The 22334-nt window shown below is 36.8% G+C and overlaps 1 protein-coding gene across 5 annotated transcripts in view; it reads right to left on the bottom strand.

Annotated features, from left to right (window-relative positions):
• lef1 (lymphoid enhancer-binding factor 1) overlaps positions 1-22334 on the bottom strand; it is a 90137-nt gene that overhangs the window by 11129 nt on the left and 56674 nt on the right. Inside the window, exons 5-11 of one of the 5 annotated variants that reach the window (XM_056456564.1) lie at positions 15479-15569; positions 13214-13327; positions 10041-10203; positions 9341-9448; positions 4169-4217; positions 3594-3628; positions 3073-3113 (exon numbers count right to left, since the gene is read on the bottom strand). In XM_056456564.1, the coding sequence (XP_056312539.1) occupies positions 3096-3113; positions 3594-3628; positions 4169-4217; positions 9341-9448; positions 10041-10203; positions 13214-13327; positions 15479-15569 (578 nt within the window). In that variant the 3' untranslated portion in view covers positions 3073-3095. Of the gene's footprint in view, positions 1-3072; positions 3114-3593; positions 3629-4168; positions 4218-9340; positions 9449-10040; positions 10204-13213; positions 13328-15478; positions 15573-22334 lie in introns of all 5 variants that reach the window. The other 4 variants (XM_056456562.1, XM_056456566.1, XM_056456565.1 and 1 more) reach the window with 4 other exon arrangements.

The following is a 22334-nucleotide window of genomic DNA, read 5'->3' as shown; positions in this document are numbered from 1 at the left end:
ATTATGTAACTTGCATTAAGCTTGCATTCCAGACTGTATTTTACCATTTGTAATTTCCATTCAGCTGATCTTTTAGCTTAGCTTAGCATAGATCAGTGTTTCCCAACCCAGTTCCTGGAGGCACACCAACAGTACATATTTTGGATGTCTCCCTTTTCTGACACATTAACTTCAGGTGTTGGAGTCTCTTCTGATGTTATGATAAGTTGATTCAGGTGTGTTTGATTAGGGAGAGGTTGAAAATGTTTACTGTTGGGTGTGCCTTCAGGAACTGGGTTGGGAAACACTGGCATAGATCATAGAATCTGATTAGACCAGGGGTGTCCAAACTCAGTCCTGGAGGGCCGGTGTCCAGCAAAGTTTATTTCCAACCCCAATCAGACACACCTGGGATAGCCAATCAAGTCCTACTAGGTTTTCTAGAAACATCCTTGCAGGTGTGTTGATGAAAGTTGGAACTAAAATCTGCAGGACATCGGCCCTCCAGGACAGAGTTTGGACACCCCTGGATTAGACCATTAGCATCTCACTGACAAATGTTAAGAATTTACCTATTTAAAGCTTGACTGTACTGTAGTTACATCCTAGACTGACAGAAAATGAAAAGTTGCTATTTTCTAGGCTATATGGACCTATACTCTCATTCCGGTGGCGCAGTGAGTGCAATGACATTACGATATTATGCAGTGCCTAAACAGATTTGAAAAGTCTCTCAAAAATACTTCCACGGTTGCAAGATTTTCAGGTGCTGCATGATATCATTGCACATTACGTAACTACTGAAGAGTCAAGCTTTGAAAGGAAAAGTTAACTTAACTCTAAGGTGATTTTTAAGAGAGAAGCTAATGATCTAATCCGATTCAATGATCTATGCTAAGCTAAGCTAAAAGTGCTCCTGCTAGAGCCAGAAATCTGCTGAATGGATTCAAAAATGATAAAATTAAACTGTTAGGGATGTTGTAAAATAAGCCTTTTTTTAAGGGGGGGTGTGTTTTAAAGGTAAAAATGTTGTAAGTAATAGCTGCGTCTCAAATGGCACACTATACACTATGCACTTACACACTCAACAGTATAGTATATGTATGTTGTGCCATCACAATTGGAACACTAATGTTTTTTACTAAGCGGAAATTCAAATCGTTTATGACGTTTGACGGTTGCCAAATCAGTGAAATAAATGACCAAACTATTAAATAATACCTGCCGTGAGTATAACCGCATTCACCATCAGGAGGCGCTATAATCACTCTCATGGGAGAATTTTGCTTTCACCATCCAAAATAAATAGTTATCCAACATGTGCACCTGATAGCTCCGCCCCTTCCGCTCCATGAGCAAATCTGCGGTCATTGAGTGTGTGAAACGTCCATCATACTGTACACACTTCATTTTACCGGTTGAATAAGTGCATCATCCGGGTAATTAAAGTGCACTTATTTTTAGAGTTTTCAGTGTGAATGCATTACTTACACTATTTATACTACAAAATGGCATAGAATAGTGCATAGGTATGCGATTTGAGACACAGATAATGTGTTAAATAATGCAATTTTCTTTTGTTTGGATTTGTTCGCTCTCGAAGTGCTGGTAGTTGAATTGCTTTTTATGAAATCACCAAGGACTACAGGTTTAGCTAAAAAAAATCTTTATTATTCTACTCAAGATTTTAAAAAAGCCATCTTTATTGTGTAAGTAACTTAAACAGCTAATTTAAAGCGATGAGAGCGAATTCCATTTATGTCAATTAGAAAATGAATCACTATAAAAACACAAATTAGACGTTTCTCAGTCTGTCAGATCTGCATAAATTGACAAGCAGCGGCAGTGTTCTCCGTTTTATGTATATGAATCAGCCCAGGCGTCCATCTCCAGTTCGCCTGGCACTGCTAATTATTGGATCGCAGATAGAGCTCCTTTTAACTGCCTTTTCAAAGCTACTGCAGCCCTCAGAACGAGAAAAAAAGAAGAAGAAAGTGCAAAACAGTCCAATTTATGTTCGCGAGCCACAGGGTATTGAACCGATCAACCGTAAAACCTTTGTCATGTAGGGTTTTTGGGAAGGGCCAGATTTGTCACATCTGCGCAGCTTTTATGGCAAAAAAAAAGCAGAATAACAGGATGTGGGGGGGGGGACTTAACAAGATGACGGTGACGGTACTGTCATCATGGCAAAGACAAAAGAAATCAGTTATTAGAAATGAGTTATTACAACTATTATGTTTAGAAATGTGTTGAAAAAAAATGTTATTTTCGGTAAACAGAAGTCGGGGGGAAAATATACAGAGGGGCTAATAATTCTGACTTCAGCTGTATGTTTTTTTTTATTCTTAGCATTGTAATAAATGGCAAAATTTCATCTCTTCTTTGTTTAGACAAGCTATGCGCTAGAAAATTAATAAGCTAGCACAAGACGAGCCAAATACGCTGGCAAATGCTTCATTCATTCACAGGGTTGGCTAGATAACACATGGGGGCCATATGGGTGAACGCTAAAAAAAACAAAAAGTTAGCCTACATCTGGGTCGACTCTTTCAATACCATCCCGGTTTCCAAATGTTCTCCAAAAGGCTGAATAATACGCGCCAGTCGTCCCAACATGGCCGCGAGCCACAGGATTGTATGTTGATGGTGCGTGCCAAAATATTAAAGATGGAAGAAATGAATGAGGAAAAGAAACCTGATAGTGGTGTGGACTTGATGTTCGGAGCCGACTCGGTCCAGATTATTTCTGTGATCTTTCAAAACAAAATGTTATGCTCTTGATAGAAGTCGTCTGAAAATACTAACGCGCCACCCAATGCCACAAGCCACACAGGAAAAGGGATGTAATGGATTTCTTAGGACAGAAAAATGGCTTGTCAAAACAATTCATCAGCTCGTTCGGAAGAGGAAACCGGTTAACACACACACATATACACAACACAAACATCAGCTTGTCGTAACACAACAGTGAATGGTTGATTGGTGAACTCTGAAAGTGGGCCTTTAGGATTAGTCTCATGTTTTATTTTTCTGATCGCTAAAAAACACTTTAAGACAGTTTATGACCAGAGGTATGGAAGAGGCTCTTACCATTGTTCAGATGTACGCCGTTTTCATTCTCTGGCCTGTACCTGCAGGAAATTGTAGCTTTTTAATTGTCAAGATGTGCCTCCAAGTAACAAAAAAAAGTCCGTCTCTGGTCTTATTGTGTCAAATTAGGGCCAACAACCAGCATTTGTTGGTCTGTGTAACATAATAACAGTTTATTAAAGCAACAGTTCACCCAGAAATGATGAATTTTCATGTCGTTTCAAAGCTTTTTGACATTTATCTCAACACAATTAACCTATGCACAATAATTAGTCACAAATTAGTCATATGAAAGATTTACAGAGAGTTATGAAGTGCTTTCATAAATCAGGAATTCATCCATCAAGCAACCGTACTTCATTCTGGGATGAAATAGTTCTATTTTAATTGAACTGAACTGAATCAACATGACAGAGCTGCATTCAATATTCTGTTATTTTCCTCTGTGTTAGTGTGCTTCGAGAACATTGCATTGCATAAAGAGGTATACAAATAAAAGTGACTTGACGTCAAACATTCACCTTTTGTGTTCCATAAAAGAAAAAGCCATTTCCATCTAAAACAAAAAACAAAACACAAGGGTAAATGATGTCTCATTTTTGGGTGAACTATCACTTTAATGTTTACATCATACACAATTTTAAATTATATTGGCTAGATTTAGTGCCAGGCAAACATTGAAGTGTTAAGCATACATTGCTAATGCGTGTATAAAAGAGCAAAAAGCACTGAAGGAAGCATGTGGGGGTTTTATTTATTTATTTAAAACAGACTAATCCTAAAGACTGAATTGTGAGAAAATGGAAAGATGGAGTGGTGGGATGCTCCGTTCATAATGTAGCAAAATTTGCAAATGAAAAAATATGCACAGAACTGTAAAGCTGCAGACTTGTGGATATTTAGGCGACCAAACAAAGTCTTAATGTTCATCTTCATCATTTTATGAGTAAAGCTGGCTGTGAAAGTGCAAACTAAGGATGCAATGTTCCATCACTAACTACTTTAGTTGCAAAGTAAGTGACATGAAGCCGAGTTAGAGTATGTATTAACAAAACGGGACAAATTTCAGCAAAGATAGAAGGGTATTGAGTCTCACCTGAGGCAGGTTCCTGGATCTTTTCCCTCTTCCGCTTTTTTTTCTTTCCCTATAAAATAACAAATGATGAAAAGGGGCGTTAAAAAGAGAAAAAAGTCGTAAAATAATACATTTCTCCTCACTAAACTGAATTTAAAATAAAATGGAAAAGTTAAATAAAGTAAAATAAAACATAAAATTACATAAATGAATAAAATTATATAAATATTTAAATAAAATCAAACAAGCAAAATAAAAATAAAAAAAAATGCAATATTAAATTAAATACAATTAATACTATAATAAATTAAATATTAAAATAAATAAAACATTAAATTAAATTACAAATTTAATTAAATATTAAATAAAATTTTTTATTGAATATTAAATTAAAAATGTAATTAAATAAAATAAAAAAATTATAAAAATTAATTACATTAAATTAAAAACAACGCTCAAGTCTCCAATACCCCTTCCTAACTCTCTCAGATAGCATATTCTAATCACCAATCAGAAAGTTAAATAGAAATAAAACATCGGGCCCTTCTTCCAATTGACACGACAAACACTCCTCTCGAGTGAGGAGTCTGGACTGCTTTAGGATTTGTAGCTTACCCAAAATCCCCTGGCAGGATGACTATAGGTATAGATAGCGCCGCACTGTCATTTTGCAGTCCAATATGAGCCACGCTTTGGTTGCCTGCTGTAAAGTCTGATAATCCACTTATTCAGTCACTAATCTGTGTATTCTAGCCCTCGCTGACAGAACCAAGAAGCCCAGAGCAGTAGAAAACGTCAATGACAGAGCAGGGATACGCTCAGAATCCTTAGCACTATTAAATACAAGTGTGCTCCCACCACTAATATATAAGTGGAGATGAAAGTTCATCTGTCTTTGAAGTGTTTCCTCTTAGCCCTGTTGCCTTTCCAGTTGGTGATTAGTGTGAAAGCCAGGTTTTAGTTTTAGCATCACATCCTGGCACTTCATATTGAGGGAGATTTATGCCCGTTAAAACTTCCAAAGTTGTCATCCCACACCATATATTACGGATGTGAATCCTGCCTTGATATCTGCCACACTAGTATAAACTAAAGGAGTAGTATGAAGTTAATAATATGGAGTAAATAGTTAACAAAATATCTGGAAAGCTATTAAACAGTAGTGTTTTCTTACTGAGGATTTTTGCAAACATGAAAAAAAAACACACTATGAAGTGTTGTCAAGAGCATGCCAGAGCAGCAGGTGGCGATATATTCCTAAACCATAGTCATGTTGGCCAATCAGAAGCCTAAAAAAATGTTTTATCATATATGTTTTTGAAAATCTGCATTTTTACAGGAATTTTCAAAGCAAAAAAACAAAAAACAAAAACAAACATGCATGGACAAACGGCCAAAGCATAGAAGAAGCTGAGGTTTTGAAATAAATAAGGATGGAAACCCGGCTTAAGGCTGATTTATACTTCTTCGTCAAGCAATCGGACTGACCCACGGCACCTGTCTTGCGCATAGTCCTGCATTTATACTTCTGTCCTCTGTTTGTGTTGCTCTGTAATAACACTTCCGAAACGCTAGCTGGCAGTAGGTTTTTATAATCCTCTGTGTCAAGTTTCTTTGCAGGTGTTTAGTTTTTTCTGAATGCTACCTTAATGTGCAAGAAGCTAAAACTCGCTTATACAGAGGCGGGAACCAGCGGACATGCAAGACTAATCATTGGGTAAACACAAAACAACAGTTTCCATCTAGAGAGGTACTTCACGGGACTCGACACTTGTAAACACTCGCTCCTACGGGTTTGCGTGGCTCTTGGTCCCACCCATACTGGTCACAGCCATCAAGCCGACCATTCACAGAGCTTGCGCTACGTGTCGTTGTGACGTGTAGTTGCATTATTTGAGAGGTGCGTGTCAGCGTTGGCGTTCTTGACGCAGAAGCATAAATCAGCCTAAATGTTCGTAAATAAAGAAAAAAATCCCAAATGTGAATTATGTGCGTTTCTATCAAGTTGTTAGAGCAGCTGACTGTGGTATTGGTAACCTAGCAACCAACAGTAAACAGGGCAAGCATAATTGCTAATTGGTCATGTGAGTTTAATGTTTACTATGTTAGTTCATTCGGCAAATGCATTTCCATCTCACATTAAGCGCATTAACCCTTTTCCATAAACCCTTTTCCAAAACCACCTCAAACGAGGTCTTTATTGAATTAATGGATTTTTATTCGAAATTTGCCATTTTTATTACTTTTTTCTCATGCTATACTTCAAAATGTGCGCTAACACATGGTAATAGAAACCCAGCTAGTGACAGAGGTTTGTCTAATTTCTATTTGATTGTATTGCATCAACATATACATAAAAACTATCTGTGTGTTAAGGCTCGTACACACTGGGGCGCTTTTCGTTTGGGTTTATCGTCAGTGTTTTACGAGACGTTTTTCCACATTCAAACCCAAGCGATTTTCACTGGCGTCAAACAGAAAAGTATGCAAAATAACTCCTTGACGTTAGATGGCGCTACACAACTATAGGCTTCTGACACCCCACTTATAACACAGAAGAAGAGGAAGAAAGGAAGTTCACATGCTTGTTGTTAAAGCTACTTGTGACTCAAACAAGCATGGATAGTTCAAGTAGCAGCTCCAGCTCGAGCGATGAAGAATTGATTATTGTTCATAGAGCAATAAGCAGCTCCATGTTCATATCGCCTCTGGGCATCATCTTCAATGTGCGCTCGCATTGAGTTTTGCGCTTGAGCGCCTCCAAGTGCTGTTTACTGTAACTTCAGCAGTTCAGTGCACGTGAACAAAAGTGCCAATCTGATTGGAGGAGAAGGTTTTGACGTGGCGCGTCAAAACAAAAAAACGAGCATGAGGCGTTTCTTAAAAAATGACACTTTTAAGTCTGCCGTTTTGCGCGTTGGTGTGCATGATCACATTGACGCCCTTTATTTAGTTAAAAGGCGTTAAACGTCGTCAGAAAACGCGAGCAAAAAGCATCCCGGTGTGCATGGCCCTTTACTCTTGAAAGTACTAGCAGAAACGCATAATGTCCAAATTTTTATTTATTTTTTTTTGAAAATCGTCATTTTTACAGGTACGAGCGACCAAACACCATAGAAGAAGCTGCCATTTTGAAAATAGCTGGGTTTCTATCCTAATGTAAAGCCAATCTTTTCAATGTTCGTAAATAAAGAAAAAAAAATCCCAAATGTCAATTAGGTGTGTTTCTAAAAAGTTGTTAGAGCAGCTGACTGTAGTATTGGTAACTTAGTAACCAACAGTAAACAGGGTAAGCATAATTGAGGCAGCTGATTGGTCACACGAGTGTAATATACATACATACATACATATATAAACACTGTATATATATATATATATATATATATATATATATATATATATATATATATATATATATATATATATACTGTATATATAAACTATCTGGGTGTTACTCTTGAAAGTACTATTAGAAACGCATAATGTCCAAATTTTTGGCACAATAAAATGTCTGGAATAAGATGTAAAAAGACTTATTCATATACCACAGGGGTCTCAAACTCAATTTCTGGGGGGCCACAGCTCTGCAGATTTTAGCTCCAACCACCTCCAAATCACACCTTCTTAATAGTCTCTAGTAGTCTTAAAACACCTGATTAGATGGATCAGCTGTGTTTGATTAGGGTTGAAGCAAAACTGTGCAGAGCTGCGGCCCTCCAGGAATTGAGTTTGAGACCTATGATATACCATAAGCTGTTAAAAAAAAAAAAAAAAAAAAAAAAAAGAGTGTGATTTGTTTGTAAAACTAATTTTGCAATTTACACAAGAATGTCTACATAAACTACTTCTTGCCATACACATTTGTTCTTTTCATGTTTCCCAAATGCATTCATGAGCACAACAAATGATCCTGCTTTATATTAAGTGACTTTTACTACTACAAACTTGCATCAAAAAATAAGTACAACATATTTATTTCTTTCATAATGAATTGCACAACACTTATGGTGCTCTTGAGGTGGGGTACGGGTAGGGTTAGGACAGGTTTGGTGGTATGGAAAGGTTACAGGGTGGGTTCAGTTGTAATGGATGGGTAAACAGTGTAATTATAAATGTAATTAAAGAAATTAATTACAATAAGTACAATGTAAAAACATAATAGGTGCACTGTACTAAATGATCAATTAAAAAAGTACATAGTAATTACAGCCAATTAAACAGATAGTTCACCCATACATTTTTGGGTGAACTAACCATTTAATATAAAGTGGGACCAAATAAATTTTTACAAAACTGGTCACATACAATTAGGGTTGTCACGATACTGAAATTCAGTACTGAAATTTTAAAAGCGGTCATTTCCAGCGAACATTTAGGCGCTGTGGAACACGTTCTGAAACAGCGCTGATTTGCCATTGTGTTCACGTGCTCAACAGAAATGACTTTGATTGGCCGTGAAAGTCATCGGTTCACCAAACTCACCACTGTTTACTGAGTGTAAACACAGATACAGGGAGCCGCAATTTTTAAAGCCGCGATTCATCAGTGGATCGCTCGTATGTCAGCTTATAGACAAACCAGCTGATCGACGTGACTTTGAAACGCCCCAGTGTCCCTGTATCTATGTTTACACTCAGTAAAACAGATTTCAGTGAACCGATGACCTTCACGGCCAATCACAGTCATTTCTGTTGAGCACGTGAACACAATGGCGAATCAGCGCTGTTTAAGAACGTGCTCCACAGCGCCCAAATGTTCACGGGAAATGGACGCTTTTAAAATTTCAGTACCGACTGGTATCCAATTCCAGTATCAAGACAACCCCTACATACAATTTAATTTAGACTTTAATTCATTAATGAAACTTAAATGGTTTGCAATTTAAACAAATATTGTTTGATTGTAATTTGCATAATAGTTATGCAAATATACAATTTATTTTGTTAATATATTGTGAATGTAAACCCCGTCTTGAACTACACCATCTTCAGACTTAATAGCCAAACCAACTTTCCAAACTTATTTTCCAAATATTTATATCAGACTACTACTATCATTTGGACTACTAAGTGAACAGTACAGTCTTGCATCATGTCCTTTATGTATATAGTATGCATCTATACATTTACAGTCATGCACTCAACATACAGCACAACTCTCACTCTCCGGCAGTGTGTGAGTGTGGACACTTACATAATTGTCTCTGGCAGACCATCCTGGGTAAAGCTGCATATGGAGCTGCCGTTCCTTGCGGGCTAATTCGTAATACTTAGCTTGCTCTTCCCGAGATAAAGCATGCCACTGTTCGGTGCCGAGGGAGATTAGAGACAGAGAGAGAGAGAAAGAGAGGGGGGGGGAGAAAAAAGTAGTCAATTACTGACATGCACTTTTAAGTTTCTTCCAAAGAGACGCGTGCTGGCGTTTGGCTAGAAATCCTTGTTAACTCTCAAATGTTGTGTGTGTGTGTGTGTGTACATGTGTGTGTGTGTGTGCCTGGGGGTTGAATGGAACATGATGAAGAGATTAACATATGCAGCGATGAGAGAAGAGGGGAAAAAAAAAAAACACGAAACTTTGATTTCATATCAAAACACTGGTTCCAATTTAGCGGCGCTTTACTTCAAACCATGTCAGGGTGCAATTACCCCACACCGCCGCAAAACGCTCCTTTGCTGTGGCTAGCCACAGAGGCTTTGGTTAAAGCATTAAATATGTTTAACGGTTGCTCTTTTTCCAATTCCAAAATGCAGGCATACAATCTGTTATATGCACTACCTGACTCCATTTCTGATTCATCAGCTTGTGTATTGATGTACAGAGGTTAAATTGAGTTGAATAAAAGTGCTAACTCCATTCGTAAAATTGAGAAATTGTACGATTTTAAGATACAAACCCTCCGGCCGAGGATCTGATTGATAGCGGCGCTCTCCTTCAGCGTGCATTCGGCCACCACATTGGCACGCATCTCTTTCATATACAGCATGAAAGCGTTTAGAGGTTTCTTGATGTGAGGTCTTTTGGGCTCCTGCTCCTTTCTCTGCTCGTGCTGAGGTTTCCTGGAGAAGGAAAGAGTTAAAAAAGGGGGGGATGGGAATTATTAAGTGATACATGGAAATACAAAAGGGGAAAATGCTCGGAGGGTGGTGTGAAAGTGGCTGCCACAGCGACGCCACCGAGTGTGAGAGAGCGCCGAATGTCTGATTCCAACCACCAATCAGAAAGCCGCGTGAGAGAACAATCTGGGAGCCAGTGCCGAAAAAGCTAGCAGCGGCTTTTAATTATGTCCAGTTGGGTGCTTTCATGCAAAGAGATTACTTCACCAGTAATGGCAACCAAACCTAAATATTCCAACCGAGTCTATGAGACTCGATACTTCACTCCCATGCGTGACCTGATTCCAACTTATAGCTAAAATCAGATGCGCTAATGACATTATAGAATTTATTATGTATTCATTGAAAATCTTTATGTAATGCAAATGTGTGAGCAGCTTGTAACGAAACTTCAAATCAAATGTGATGTTCTCCAACTGTCTATGCAAGGTTAGACTGACTTTTATGTGAAAAACTATGGACATTTTTACTGTGACAACCAAAGGTCAACAATTAGTCAACAAGAGTTTGTTTAAATAGATCCACATCGTTATTATCAGATGCTTTATTAAAGGCACATTGTCATTTTCACCACTAGAGGGCAAATATTCACAAAAAACAAAGCTGTATTATAATGACATTGTGACTGAGTGTGGAATCGTGTTCAAATAGATCCACATCACCATTATCAGATGCTATATTAAAGGCACAATATATATATATTTTTACCACTAGAGGGCGTATATACACAACAAACAAAGGCGTATTTTGGTGACGTTATGACTGAGTGTGCAATCATGTTTAAATATATCCACATCGCTATTATTAGATGCTTTATTAAAGACACAATAATGTCATTTTCACCACTAGAGGGAGTGTATTCACAACAAACAAAGGCGTATTTGGTGACGTTATGACTGAGTGTGCAATCATGTTTAAATATATCCACATCGCTATTATTAGACGCTTTATCAAAGGCATAATGTCTTTTTCACCACTAGAGGGCGCATATTCACAACACAACAAAGGCGTATTTTGATGAAGTCGTGACTGAGGTGGGCAATCATGTTTAAATATATCCACATCGCTATTATTAGATGCGTTATTAAAAGACACAATATGTCATTTTTCGCCACTAGAGGGCGCGTATTCACAACAAAGGCTAATTTTGAGTAACCTTATGTCTGAGTGTGGAATCATTTTCAAATAGATCCACATCACCATTATCAGATGCTTTATTAAAGGCACAATAGGTATTTTTCACCACTAGAGGTCGTATTTGTAACAACAAACAAAGGTGTATTTTGGTGATGTTTGACTGAATGTGGCAATCATGTTTAAATATATCCACAATCGCTATTATTAAATGCTTTATCAAAGGCATAATGTCATTTTCGCCACTAGAGGGCACATATTTACATCAAACAAAGGCGTATTTTTGGTGACGTTATGACTGAATGTGCAATCATGTTTAAATATATCCACATCGCTATTATTAGACGCTTTATCAAAGGCATAATGTCTTTTTCACCACTAGAGGGCGCATATTCACAACAAACAAAGCTGTATTTTGGTGATGTTATGACTGAGTGTGCAATCATGTTTAAATATATCCACATCGCTATTATTAGATGCTTTATTGAAGACGCAATATGTCATTTTCCCCACTAGAGGGCGCATATTCACAACAAACAAAGGCGTATTTTGGTAACGTAATGACTGAATGTGGAATCATGTTCAAATAGATCCATATCACCATTATCAGATGCTTTATTAAAAGACACAATATGTCATTTTCACCACTAGAGGGTGTATATTCACAAACAAACAAAGCTGTATTTTGGTGATGTTATGACTGACTGTGCAATCATGTTTAAATATATCCACATCGCTATTATCAGATGCTTCAAAGGCACAATGTCATTTTTGCCACTAGAGGGCATATATTCAAAACAAAGGCGTATTTTGATGACGTTGTGACTGAGAGTGGATTCATGTTTAAATATATCCTCATTGCTGTTATCAGGTGCTTTATTAATGGCAAAATATGCTATTTTCACCACTAGACAGCGCATATTCACAACAAACAAAGATGTATTATGATGACATCATGACTGAGTGTGGAATAATGTTTAAATATATCCACATCATTATTAGATGCTTTATTAAAGGCACAATATGTCATTTTCACCACTAGAGGGTGCATATTCACAACAAACAAAGGTGTATTTTGATGACGCTGTGACAGAGTGTGGAATCATTTCAGTTGTGCTCTTCATTACATCCTACGGGACTTCTGCAGAAATATTTATGAATGAGCTAAAGTATTCAGCACATATTATCATGGTAGTAGGAAGTATAGTAAGACTGAAAACTGTCGAAGTGAAATGAAAAAAGTGACATGAAAGCAGCAGAGCTTTTATTATGTCATGATTATGTGAAGAAAAAGCAGAGCTGTTTTATCATACTAAATACATATTAGGCTTCTGTTGTAATGCTTCTCTCTGTGCAGTCTTATAACACACAAAATATTAAAGCATCTTCCGGTTTTCTACAAAACCATATCAGAAATCCAAAGTGTGCGAGCACAGTGCCCGTGTGACTACAATTACTTATTTCTCTGGATTTGAAACATTCTGCAAAACAGTTGAGATAATAAAATTTACTTAAGTCTGTCAAATATATACCACTGTTTTAGTGTTTTTTTGAGGATATTTTAATTAAAAAATAATACATCTTGTGCCTTTAACTGCTATTTGTTCACTGCTGCAATATTTGTCAGGAGTTTACATATTTACTGAAAGAAGAAGAAATAAAGCACAGCACTCATTTACATGTATGAATGCATGCTGCTTCTCAGGTGATTCAAACTGGTCGATGATCAGTGCAGTGTAAATATATGTGCTCAAACCACATGTAGATTGCATTTTAGCATGCTATAGAAGTCTTTCAACTGACTGGATGGAACACTTACATGTGCATCAGGTCTGTGTCGTGCTCCTGTTTCACCTGTGGGTTGACAATGGCTGGATGGGGGATTCCTGTGGCATGGGGTCCAGGAGGGCCTGGTACCATGTGATGTGAAAACCTGCAAGTGAAAAGTAATTTGCATGAGTTAAATGTGCCATTCACCAAGTGTAAATTTTATTTTCTAGAATGTAAATTCAAAAGTTTAGAGTAAAATTAATGAATGTGTCACGGATCATCTGTATTGATATCTAATTTTAACAAATTGATGATGCATGCTATAATAACAACAACAACAATAATAGTATACATATATACATATACATATACATACATACATTATATATATATATATATATATTATATTATATATATATATATATATATATATATATATATATATATATACATACATATACATATATATATATATATATATACATACATACATATACATATATATATATATAATATATATATATATATATATATATATATATATATATATATGCACACTCACATACAAATACACTCACTCTTGCACACGCATAGTTGGGCACATTCACACTCACACGCACAATTTTTTGTATTTTTTATTTCAATATATAGCTTATATTCTGTCTATGCGTAATAGAAACTGGTCCAAATCATCCAGGGGTGCTTTTCCCAAACAACGACGTAACTCACGGTTTGTTTGGAAATCTATCATAGTATGATGCTCGGTTGGGAAAAGAACCATATGGTGACGATTGTTTTTATTAGGAAATTTAAAATCCTACTTTAATAATAATATTAATAATTTTACTGATGATGATGACAATGATTATTATTATTATATTAAGTAGGAAATTGTTTATTTATTTTACATTTTTTGAAAGGTCTACTTTACAATTTGACACATGCAAATCACTGCAGAAATGTTCCAACCACAGGCCCATGTCATATACAGCACAGATACTATATAAATAACCCACTATAAATTTAAAACATTAACCTATGCTATGTTTTTTGCTTGGAGGACATAACATCAATTCCGCTTTTAAATAATAGGTAACCTATAGCTTTTGTAATGAGGCTGTGTTCAAAATGATATCAATGTTTCAAAGTGGCACTGCGAGGGAACGCAATTGTAAACATGAAGATCGCTAAAACTGACCTGTAAAAAATACTTTAAAGCAAATTACACCTAACAGAGATGACTTTACTGCTATTCTTATTTTTAATAATTCCGGGTTTAAATGTTAGAAGGTTCAAAATGAATAGGGCATAGGGGGATAAGTGGGAATAGAACACAGCCAGCAGAACTATGTTTCTAACTACAGCTCCAGAGGTATAGTTGCAAGTGCTCAAGTTTGCGACGCAGTTTGCGAATGTTCATTGGAACGACGGATTTGGAAGCGGCAAATCAATGAATTTAAAGACTTAATTTAAGGACTCTGAAGTGACAGTGTCACGGTGCCCAGTGGGTAGCACAATCGCCTCACAGCAAGATGGTCGCTGGTTCGAGCCTCGGCTGGGTCAGTTGGCATTTCTGTGTGGAGTTTGCATGTTCTCCCCGTGTTTGTGTGGGTTTCCTCTGGGTGCTCCGGTTTCCCCCACAGTCCAAATGAGGCGAATTGGGTAAGCTAAATTGGCCGTAGTGTATGTGTGTGAATGAGAGTGTATGGGTGTTTTCCAGTGATGGGTTGCAGCAGGAAGGGCATCCGCTGTGTAAAACATATGCTGGATAAGTTGGCGGTTCATTCCGCTGTGGCGACCCCTGATGAATAAAGGGTCTAAGCTAAATTCATTCATTCATTCCTATGAATAAAGGAATGAATGAATGAACTTTAGATTGGCCTAGTCAAAGCCCTAATCTGAATCCGATTTATATGCTGTGGCATGACTTTAAAAAGGCCATTAATGCTCAAAAACCCTCCGATTTGGCTGAATTACAACCATTTTGAAAAGATCCTCCACAGCGCTGTTACAGACTGATTGCAAGTTATCAAAAATGGATGATCGCAGTTGTTGCTGCTGAGGGTGGCCCAACCAGTTATTAGCTTTACAGTGGCACACACATAGTTGTGCACATGCACACTCACACACTCGCATACACAATTTTAGTATTGTTTTTTTCAATATATAGCTTATATTATGTCTATGCTAAACAGAAACTGCTCCAAATCATCCAGGTCTACTGAGAAGCTTTTCTGTAGACGTCACATGCATTCATTTCACAGTAATCACTGGATTCTCTTAAAATCAAGCGGTTGGCCATGTGTGCACTCACCAACCCAGTGGAGGGGTCATCTGTCCAACTCCTCCAGGGGAAAGGGGATAGAAATTAGGAATGTCTGGTCCAGGATGATGCCTGGGCATACCTGCTTCAGGATCGAAGAAGAAGCATATGAGAAAAACGACAGTGGCATGTGTTAGTGTGAGACAGACACATCTGGACAACAGCAGTGTGGCATCAATGTGTGCTGCACAGACCCTGCGGTCCGGTGCGGTGCATAAGCGGATCATGGGATAATTAAGAACGCTCTTGCGCTGTTCTAATAAGCCCCGCTGATATGATTCATGCTGCTTATGGATGTCAGTTGGGCCTGCAGTACTAAGCTTCTCAACTTCACACACACACATGCACGGTAACTCACATTTACACCAAGGTCAAGACAGTGTTTGTGTATGAAGACTTAAATGTGAATAAAGGCCCTAGGGCTAAATTAAACTGTCAAAGGGGTGTGCAAGGATGACAACAAAGCCTTGGGGATATGTAAAAACACAGCAAGAACAGGCAGTTTAAAAACAACCCTGCATCTTCACATCATCATTTCTCTCTCTATTCTTTCACATGCTGAGCAGAATATGCAGTTTGGGTAAAATGATAAACCTTTTTTCTGGGTGGTGTTGCTATGCAGCCGCCAGGTGGTTTTTGGGCATTCTGTGTGGTTTTGGGTTTTTCTAGGGGTTGCTAGAGTGTTGCTGGATGATTTATGGGCATTCTGTGTTGTTGTTAGGGTGCTGCTATGCAGTTGCTAGGCACTCTGTGTGGTTGTTGGGGTTTTCTATGATTTGCTAGAGTGTTGCTATGCACCTGCTATGTGGTTTCTAGGCATTCTGCGTGGTTGGGGTTTTTCTAGGGGTTGCTATGCAGTTGCTAGGCACTCTGTGTGGTTGTTGGGGGTTTTGTAGGTATTGCTATGCAGCTGCTATGTGGTTTCTGGGCATTCTGTGTTGTTGGGTTTTTCTAGGGGTTGCTAGAGTGTTGCTAGATGATTTCAGGGCATTCTGTGTTGTTGTTAGGGTGTTGCTATGCAGTTGCTAGGCACTCTGTGTGGTTTTTGGGGTTTTCTATGGGTTGCTAGAGTGGTTTGCTATGCACCTGCTATGTGGTTCTAGGCATTCTGCGTGGTTGGGGGTTTTCTAGGGGTTGCTATGCAGTTGCTAGGCACTCTGTGTGGTAGTTAGGGTTTTTCTAGGTGTTGCTATGCAGCTGCTATGTGGTTTCTGGGCATTCTGTATTGTGGTTGGGTTTTTCTAGGGGTTGCTAGAGTGTTGCTGGATGATTTCAGGGCGTCCTGTGTTGTTGTTAGGGTGTTGCTATGCAGTTGCTAGGCACTCTGTGTGGTTGTTGGGGTTTTCTATGGGTTGCTAGAGTGTTGCTATGCACCTGCTATGTGGTTTCTAGGCAATCTGCGTGGTTGGGGGTTTCTAGTGGTTGCTATGCAGTTGCTAGGCACTCTGTGGTTGTTGGGGTTTTTCTAGGGGTTACTAGAGTGTTGCTATGCAGCTGCTATGTGGCTTCTGGGCATTCCGTGTTGTTTTTGGGTTTTTCTAGGGGTTGCTAGAGTGTTGCTGGATGATTTCTGGGCATTCTGTGTTGTTGTTAGGGTGTTGCTATGCAGTTGCTAGGCACTCTGTGTGGTTGTTGGGGTTTTCTATGGATTGCTAGAGTGTTGCTATGCAGCTGCTATGTGGTTTCTGGGCACTCTGTGTGGTTGTTGGGGTTTTCTAGGGGTTGCTAGAGTGTTGCTATGCAGCTGCTATGTGGTTTCTGGGCATTCTGTGTGGTTGTTGGGTTTTTCTAGGGGTTGCTAGAGTGTTGCTGGATGATTTCTGGGCTTTCTGTGTTGTTGTTAGGGTGTTGCTATGCAGTTGCTAGGCACTCTGTGTGGTTGTTGGGGTTTTCTAGGGGTTGCTAGAGGGTTGCTATGCAGCTGCTATGTGATTTCTGGGCACTCTGTGGTTGTTGGGGTGTTCTGGAGCATTGCGGTAGCAATTTGCAAGGTTATTCTGGGTGGTTTATAGAGTGTTGTTATCTGATTGTAGGAAAAACAAAATTAAGACTTTAGAGTAGCCTAGTCAAAGCCCTAATCTGAATCTGATTGAGATGCTGTGGCATGACCTTAAAAGGCCATTCATGTGGCTGAATTACAACCATTTTGAAATTATAAGTTGAGAAAAATTCCTCCACAGTGCTGTTACAGACTCATTTCAAGTTATCAAAAACGGTTGATCGCAGTTGTTGGGCCAACCAGTTATTAGCTTCACTGAGACAAACACTTTTTCACACAAGGGCTATGTATTTTTGTATTTTGTTTTCTCATAATAATAAAAACCTTCATTTTAAAACTGCACAATATGTTTACTTGTGTTATCTTTGACTAATATTTACATTTTTGTGATGATCTGAAACATTAAAGTGAGACAAACATGCAAAAAATGAAGAAATCTGTAAGGGGGCAAACACTTTCACACAACTGTATGCATGTACTGTATATACATACCACGCATAAGTAATCATTTGTTTTATTTTTTCAACATTTTTAAAACATTGTTATTTAAATATTAATATATTAATACATTTTACGTTAATATTTAAATATGAACATTTTAGATTTTTTAAATAATCAAAACTTGGTATGGGTAAAATGGACATGTGGCAATGTAAACGGGGTAAAATATAAGAGTTTAAAGAAGATATTTTCCTTGATAAATAGAACTGCTGCTGTCTTTCTGTAAACCATGGTAAAAATATGCAATTATCTTGATGTATCTTTATTATTTTTCAAAAATAAATAAATACAATAATGCACCTTTGATTTTACTGCACCTGAATTCTCAGAAAGCTTAATGTCAGAGTGTTTTTGCCTTCAGTCCATTAAGTTTGATGAATAAGTGACTTGATTTTTGTGTATGTAAACAGAGGCAGTTTTGGATCATTGGCCAACCTGCTATAGTGGCGTGCGGCTCCATTCAGGCTATTTATATCTCTCCATCGCATCCCGGCTGCCACAGAGGTGAGTGTTCACCGGAAAGAGCGCATATGGAGTTGGGTTCGCGTGCGACGGCGTCTGCCAAAAATCTCTCCACCCCTTTTAAACTTTAACCCCACCTTCTTTAAACGACTTGAGGGAAATTAGATTCTGGTGAGAATGGACTGTTGGCTTTTTAAAGTGTGAGTGTGTAGCTAACCTATCTTTGGATCAGAGATAATGGAGAACATTTAACAAATACTAGGAAATAACATTACAACATAGGAACGCAGTTAAAAGGGTAGTTCACACAAAAATGAAATTCCCCTTATTCAAATCTCTTTCTTCTGCAGAATGAATTAATATATTAATTATTCCTAAACCTTGATATTTCTTTACTGTTTCTATGTCTAAGAGTAATTTTAATTGGGATTGCAGTTTATGAGCACTAATGATACACTAAAGTAAATCTTTTCCAAAATCAAGATGTTCACTGCAGTCTCTGGGTTCGCTCCATGCCAGACACTAATATTTTAATGATTTATAAAAAATGAAGCACAGCCTGTCAATCTAATATTAGACCTGAATATAAACACTACGTTCATTATTTTCAAAAATATTGCCTTATTTTTTATTTATCATTTGTTAAACCACCCCATATGGTAGAGCTGCTGGATTAATCGAAAAAAGATCGTGATCTCGATTCAACCACCTAGACGATCTTAATCCAGCATTTCTACAATTCTGCCAATCATATTTTCAAGTTCAGGAGAGAAGCAAGCCTTCACGCTGTTTTACATACATTGCTCAGCAACGTGGACACCTCCAAATGCCATTGAAAGAGTCACATACTGTATTTATAAGGTATAATTCAACCAAATGTTATTTCTGTCTTCATGTAATGACGTATTCGTGGCCGCGAAATCACAAGTGACGCGAGTTGAGCGTGAGCTGTTACCACAGAGAGGGCGGTGGCGCGTCTGTGAATGATGTCTACTTTAGTAAACAGGACTTGCATAAACTGTGAATAATAGGTAATAAAGTTGTAAATAGCCATTAGCTTGTGGCACAGAGCGATCGTTTGGGAGCCGCCGAGGTATGAACCGCACAGTTAAAATTAAACCGGAAGCACGCATATCATTTACATAATCACTTCGCATTTTAGAGTAATGATTACGACAAGCATTTGATATGTTTTTCTTTCATAGCGAACCCAGAGTGTTGTGCATGAGAATACATGTCAGTATAACTACTATAGCCTATAATGTTGAATATAATGCAAGAGGGAATCTTATAATGACAAATGTCTGATTTTACAAGTAGAGAAAATTATTAATCTAATAATTTTGTCAGTGACAGATTGCAAGCATACAGTTGAAGTCAGAATTATTAGCCCCCCTGTTTATTTTTTCCCCCAATTTCTGTTTAATGGAGAGAAGATTTTTTCAACACATTTTTAAACATAATAGTTTTAATAACTCATTTCTAATAACTGATTTATTTTCTCTTTGCCATGATGACAGTAAATAATATTTGACTAGATATTTTTCAAGACACTTCTATACAGCTTAGTGACATTTAAAGGCTTAACTAGGTTAATTAGGTTAACTTGGCAGGTTAGGGTAATTAGGCAAGTTATTGTATAATGATGGTTTGTTCTGTAAACAATTGAAAAAATATATAGCTTAAAGGGAATAATAACTTTGACCTTAAAATTGATTTTAAAAAAAATTAAAATTGCTTTTATTCTAGCCGAAATAAAACAAATAAGACTTTCTCCAGAAGGAAAAATATTATCAGACATACTGTGAAAATTTCCATGCTCTGTTAAACATCATTTGGGAAATATTTAAAAAAGAAAAAAAAATTAAAAAGGGGGGCAAATAATTCTGACTTCAACAATGTCTCAAACACAATAATTCAACTTCAGAATTATGAATAGTTGTATTCTGATGTCATCACTTGACCAGGACAAATTTCAGGTCTGTTCAAGTCCACCATTGAAAGTCTATTCAAAATTTACCATTTTAACCAACAGTAGACCTACACATAATATTATTATTGTTGTTTTACCACATGTTTGAGAAATTAAAATAATAATATTACTCAATAATAAAACTACACACATTAAGCTTTATTTTACATCCACAGAATCGTGAGAAAATAGTGATCTTCATTTCAATTTAAAAAAATTATTAATTAATAAAAAAAAAAAAAAAAATTAATTAATTAATTTAAAAATAATTATAATAAAAATAAATCGCAATTCTCTTTTTAGCCAGAATCGTGCAGCTCTACCATATGATTTGATAGAGTGTTTGAACCAGGAAACGGTGACATGAAATCATCAGACAATTTTAAAGTACATTTATTTTAGTAGCCAAAAGCATATCCAATTAATAAAGATCAAGAACCTTAAAGTGTTGAATTAAAGTATAACCTGAATTAAAATGTAACAAAAAATACATCCAGGAACCCAATGAAGTCTATTATTTTCTCAAATTACGTTAATTCTTGTTAATATATTAAAACATGGAAGAACAACTAAGTAAAGAATCTTTCAAAATAAAGTTTTAATGATCATTACTAGTGATATATTATTCTTTTCGGTGCAGTTATTTAGTTTGAGAAGCAAATTCTGCTCGTTAATATAGTAATGTCACAATTTATTGCTGAGATCAAAATGATGAAGTAAACAATAATGAATACATTTCTGTCTGTACATCATATATGATCATAATTTCCCAAGATAAACTAGCAAAATACTTGTTTAGTGACTCTCAACGCAGCTCTGAAAAGAGGTTTATGTGTTTGTGTCCTTTTATGGTGAGATACACACAAAACATCTCCAGTGTTCATGTGTTCTGATGTCACGATGATGCAACTTGTTAATGGCTTGTCTGTCATACCATGTTTGTTGACGCTTGAGGGTAGTTCATGTCACACTTTAATTCATTGAATTGAAAAAGTGATATAATTAATATGTTTGTATCGTTATCGAGAAAGGTGTACATTGATAAATACAGATACGTTTTTATCACTAGCCCTAAAAAAATTAAAGCATCAACATTATCAGATGCTTTATTAAAGGCACAATATGTCATTTTCACCACTAGAGGGCACATATTCACAACAAACAAAGGTGTATTTTGATGATGTTATGACTGAGTGTGGAATCATGTTTAAATATATCCACATCGCTATTACTGTATTAAATGCTTTATTAAAGGCACAATGTCATTTTCACCACTAGAGGATGCATATTCACAATAAACAAAGGCGTATTTTGATGACGTGACTGAGTGTGGAATCATGTTTAAATATATCCACATCGCTATTATCAGATGCTTTATTAAAAGGCACAATATGTCATTTTCACCACTAGAGGGCGCATATTCACAATAAACAAAGGAGTATTTTGATGACGTGACTGAGTGTGAAATCATGTTTAAATAAATATCCATATCGCTATTATCAGATGCTTTATTAAAGGCACAATGTCATTTTCACCACTAGAGAGCGCATATTCACAATAAACAAAGGCGTATTTTGATGACGTTGTGACTGAGTGTGGAATCATGTTTAAATATTCACATCGCTATTATCAGATGCTTTATTAAAGGCACCATATGTCATTTTCACCACTAGAGGGCGCGTATTCACAATAAACAAAGGTGTGATTTGTTTGATGACATTATGACTGAGACAACTTCCACTTCAAAACTGCTTTAACAAACAGCTACAAAAGAAATATCAAGTAGCCTTGAATCAAATTTGAAAATTTAACGTTAAAAATGTTTTATTTTCATTTAAAATGTATATTTCATAATCTGCAACACTATTTGTAACAGTTTAAACTCTTAAACTTCACCATTTTACAAAGGTTGT

This window comes from Danio aesculapii, chromosome 1 (assembly GCF_903798145.1).
Source record: "Danio aesculapii chromosome 1, fDanAes4.1, whole genome shotgun sequence".
NCBI classification, from domain to species: Eukaryota; Metazoa; Chordata; class Actinopteri; order Cypriniformes; family Danionidae; genus Danio; species Danio aesculapii.
Note: the sequence above shows the minus strand (reverse complement) of the source record. Positions and strands in the feature narration are given on the sequence as shown.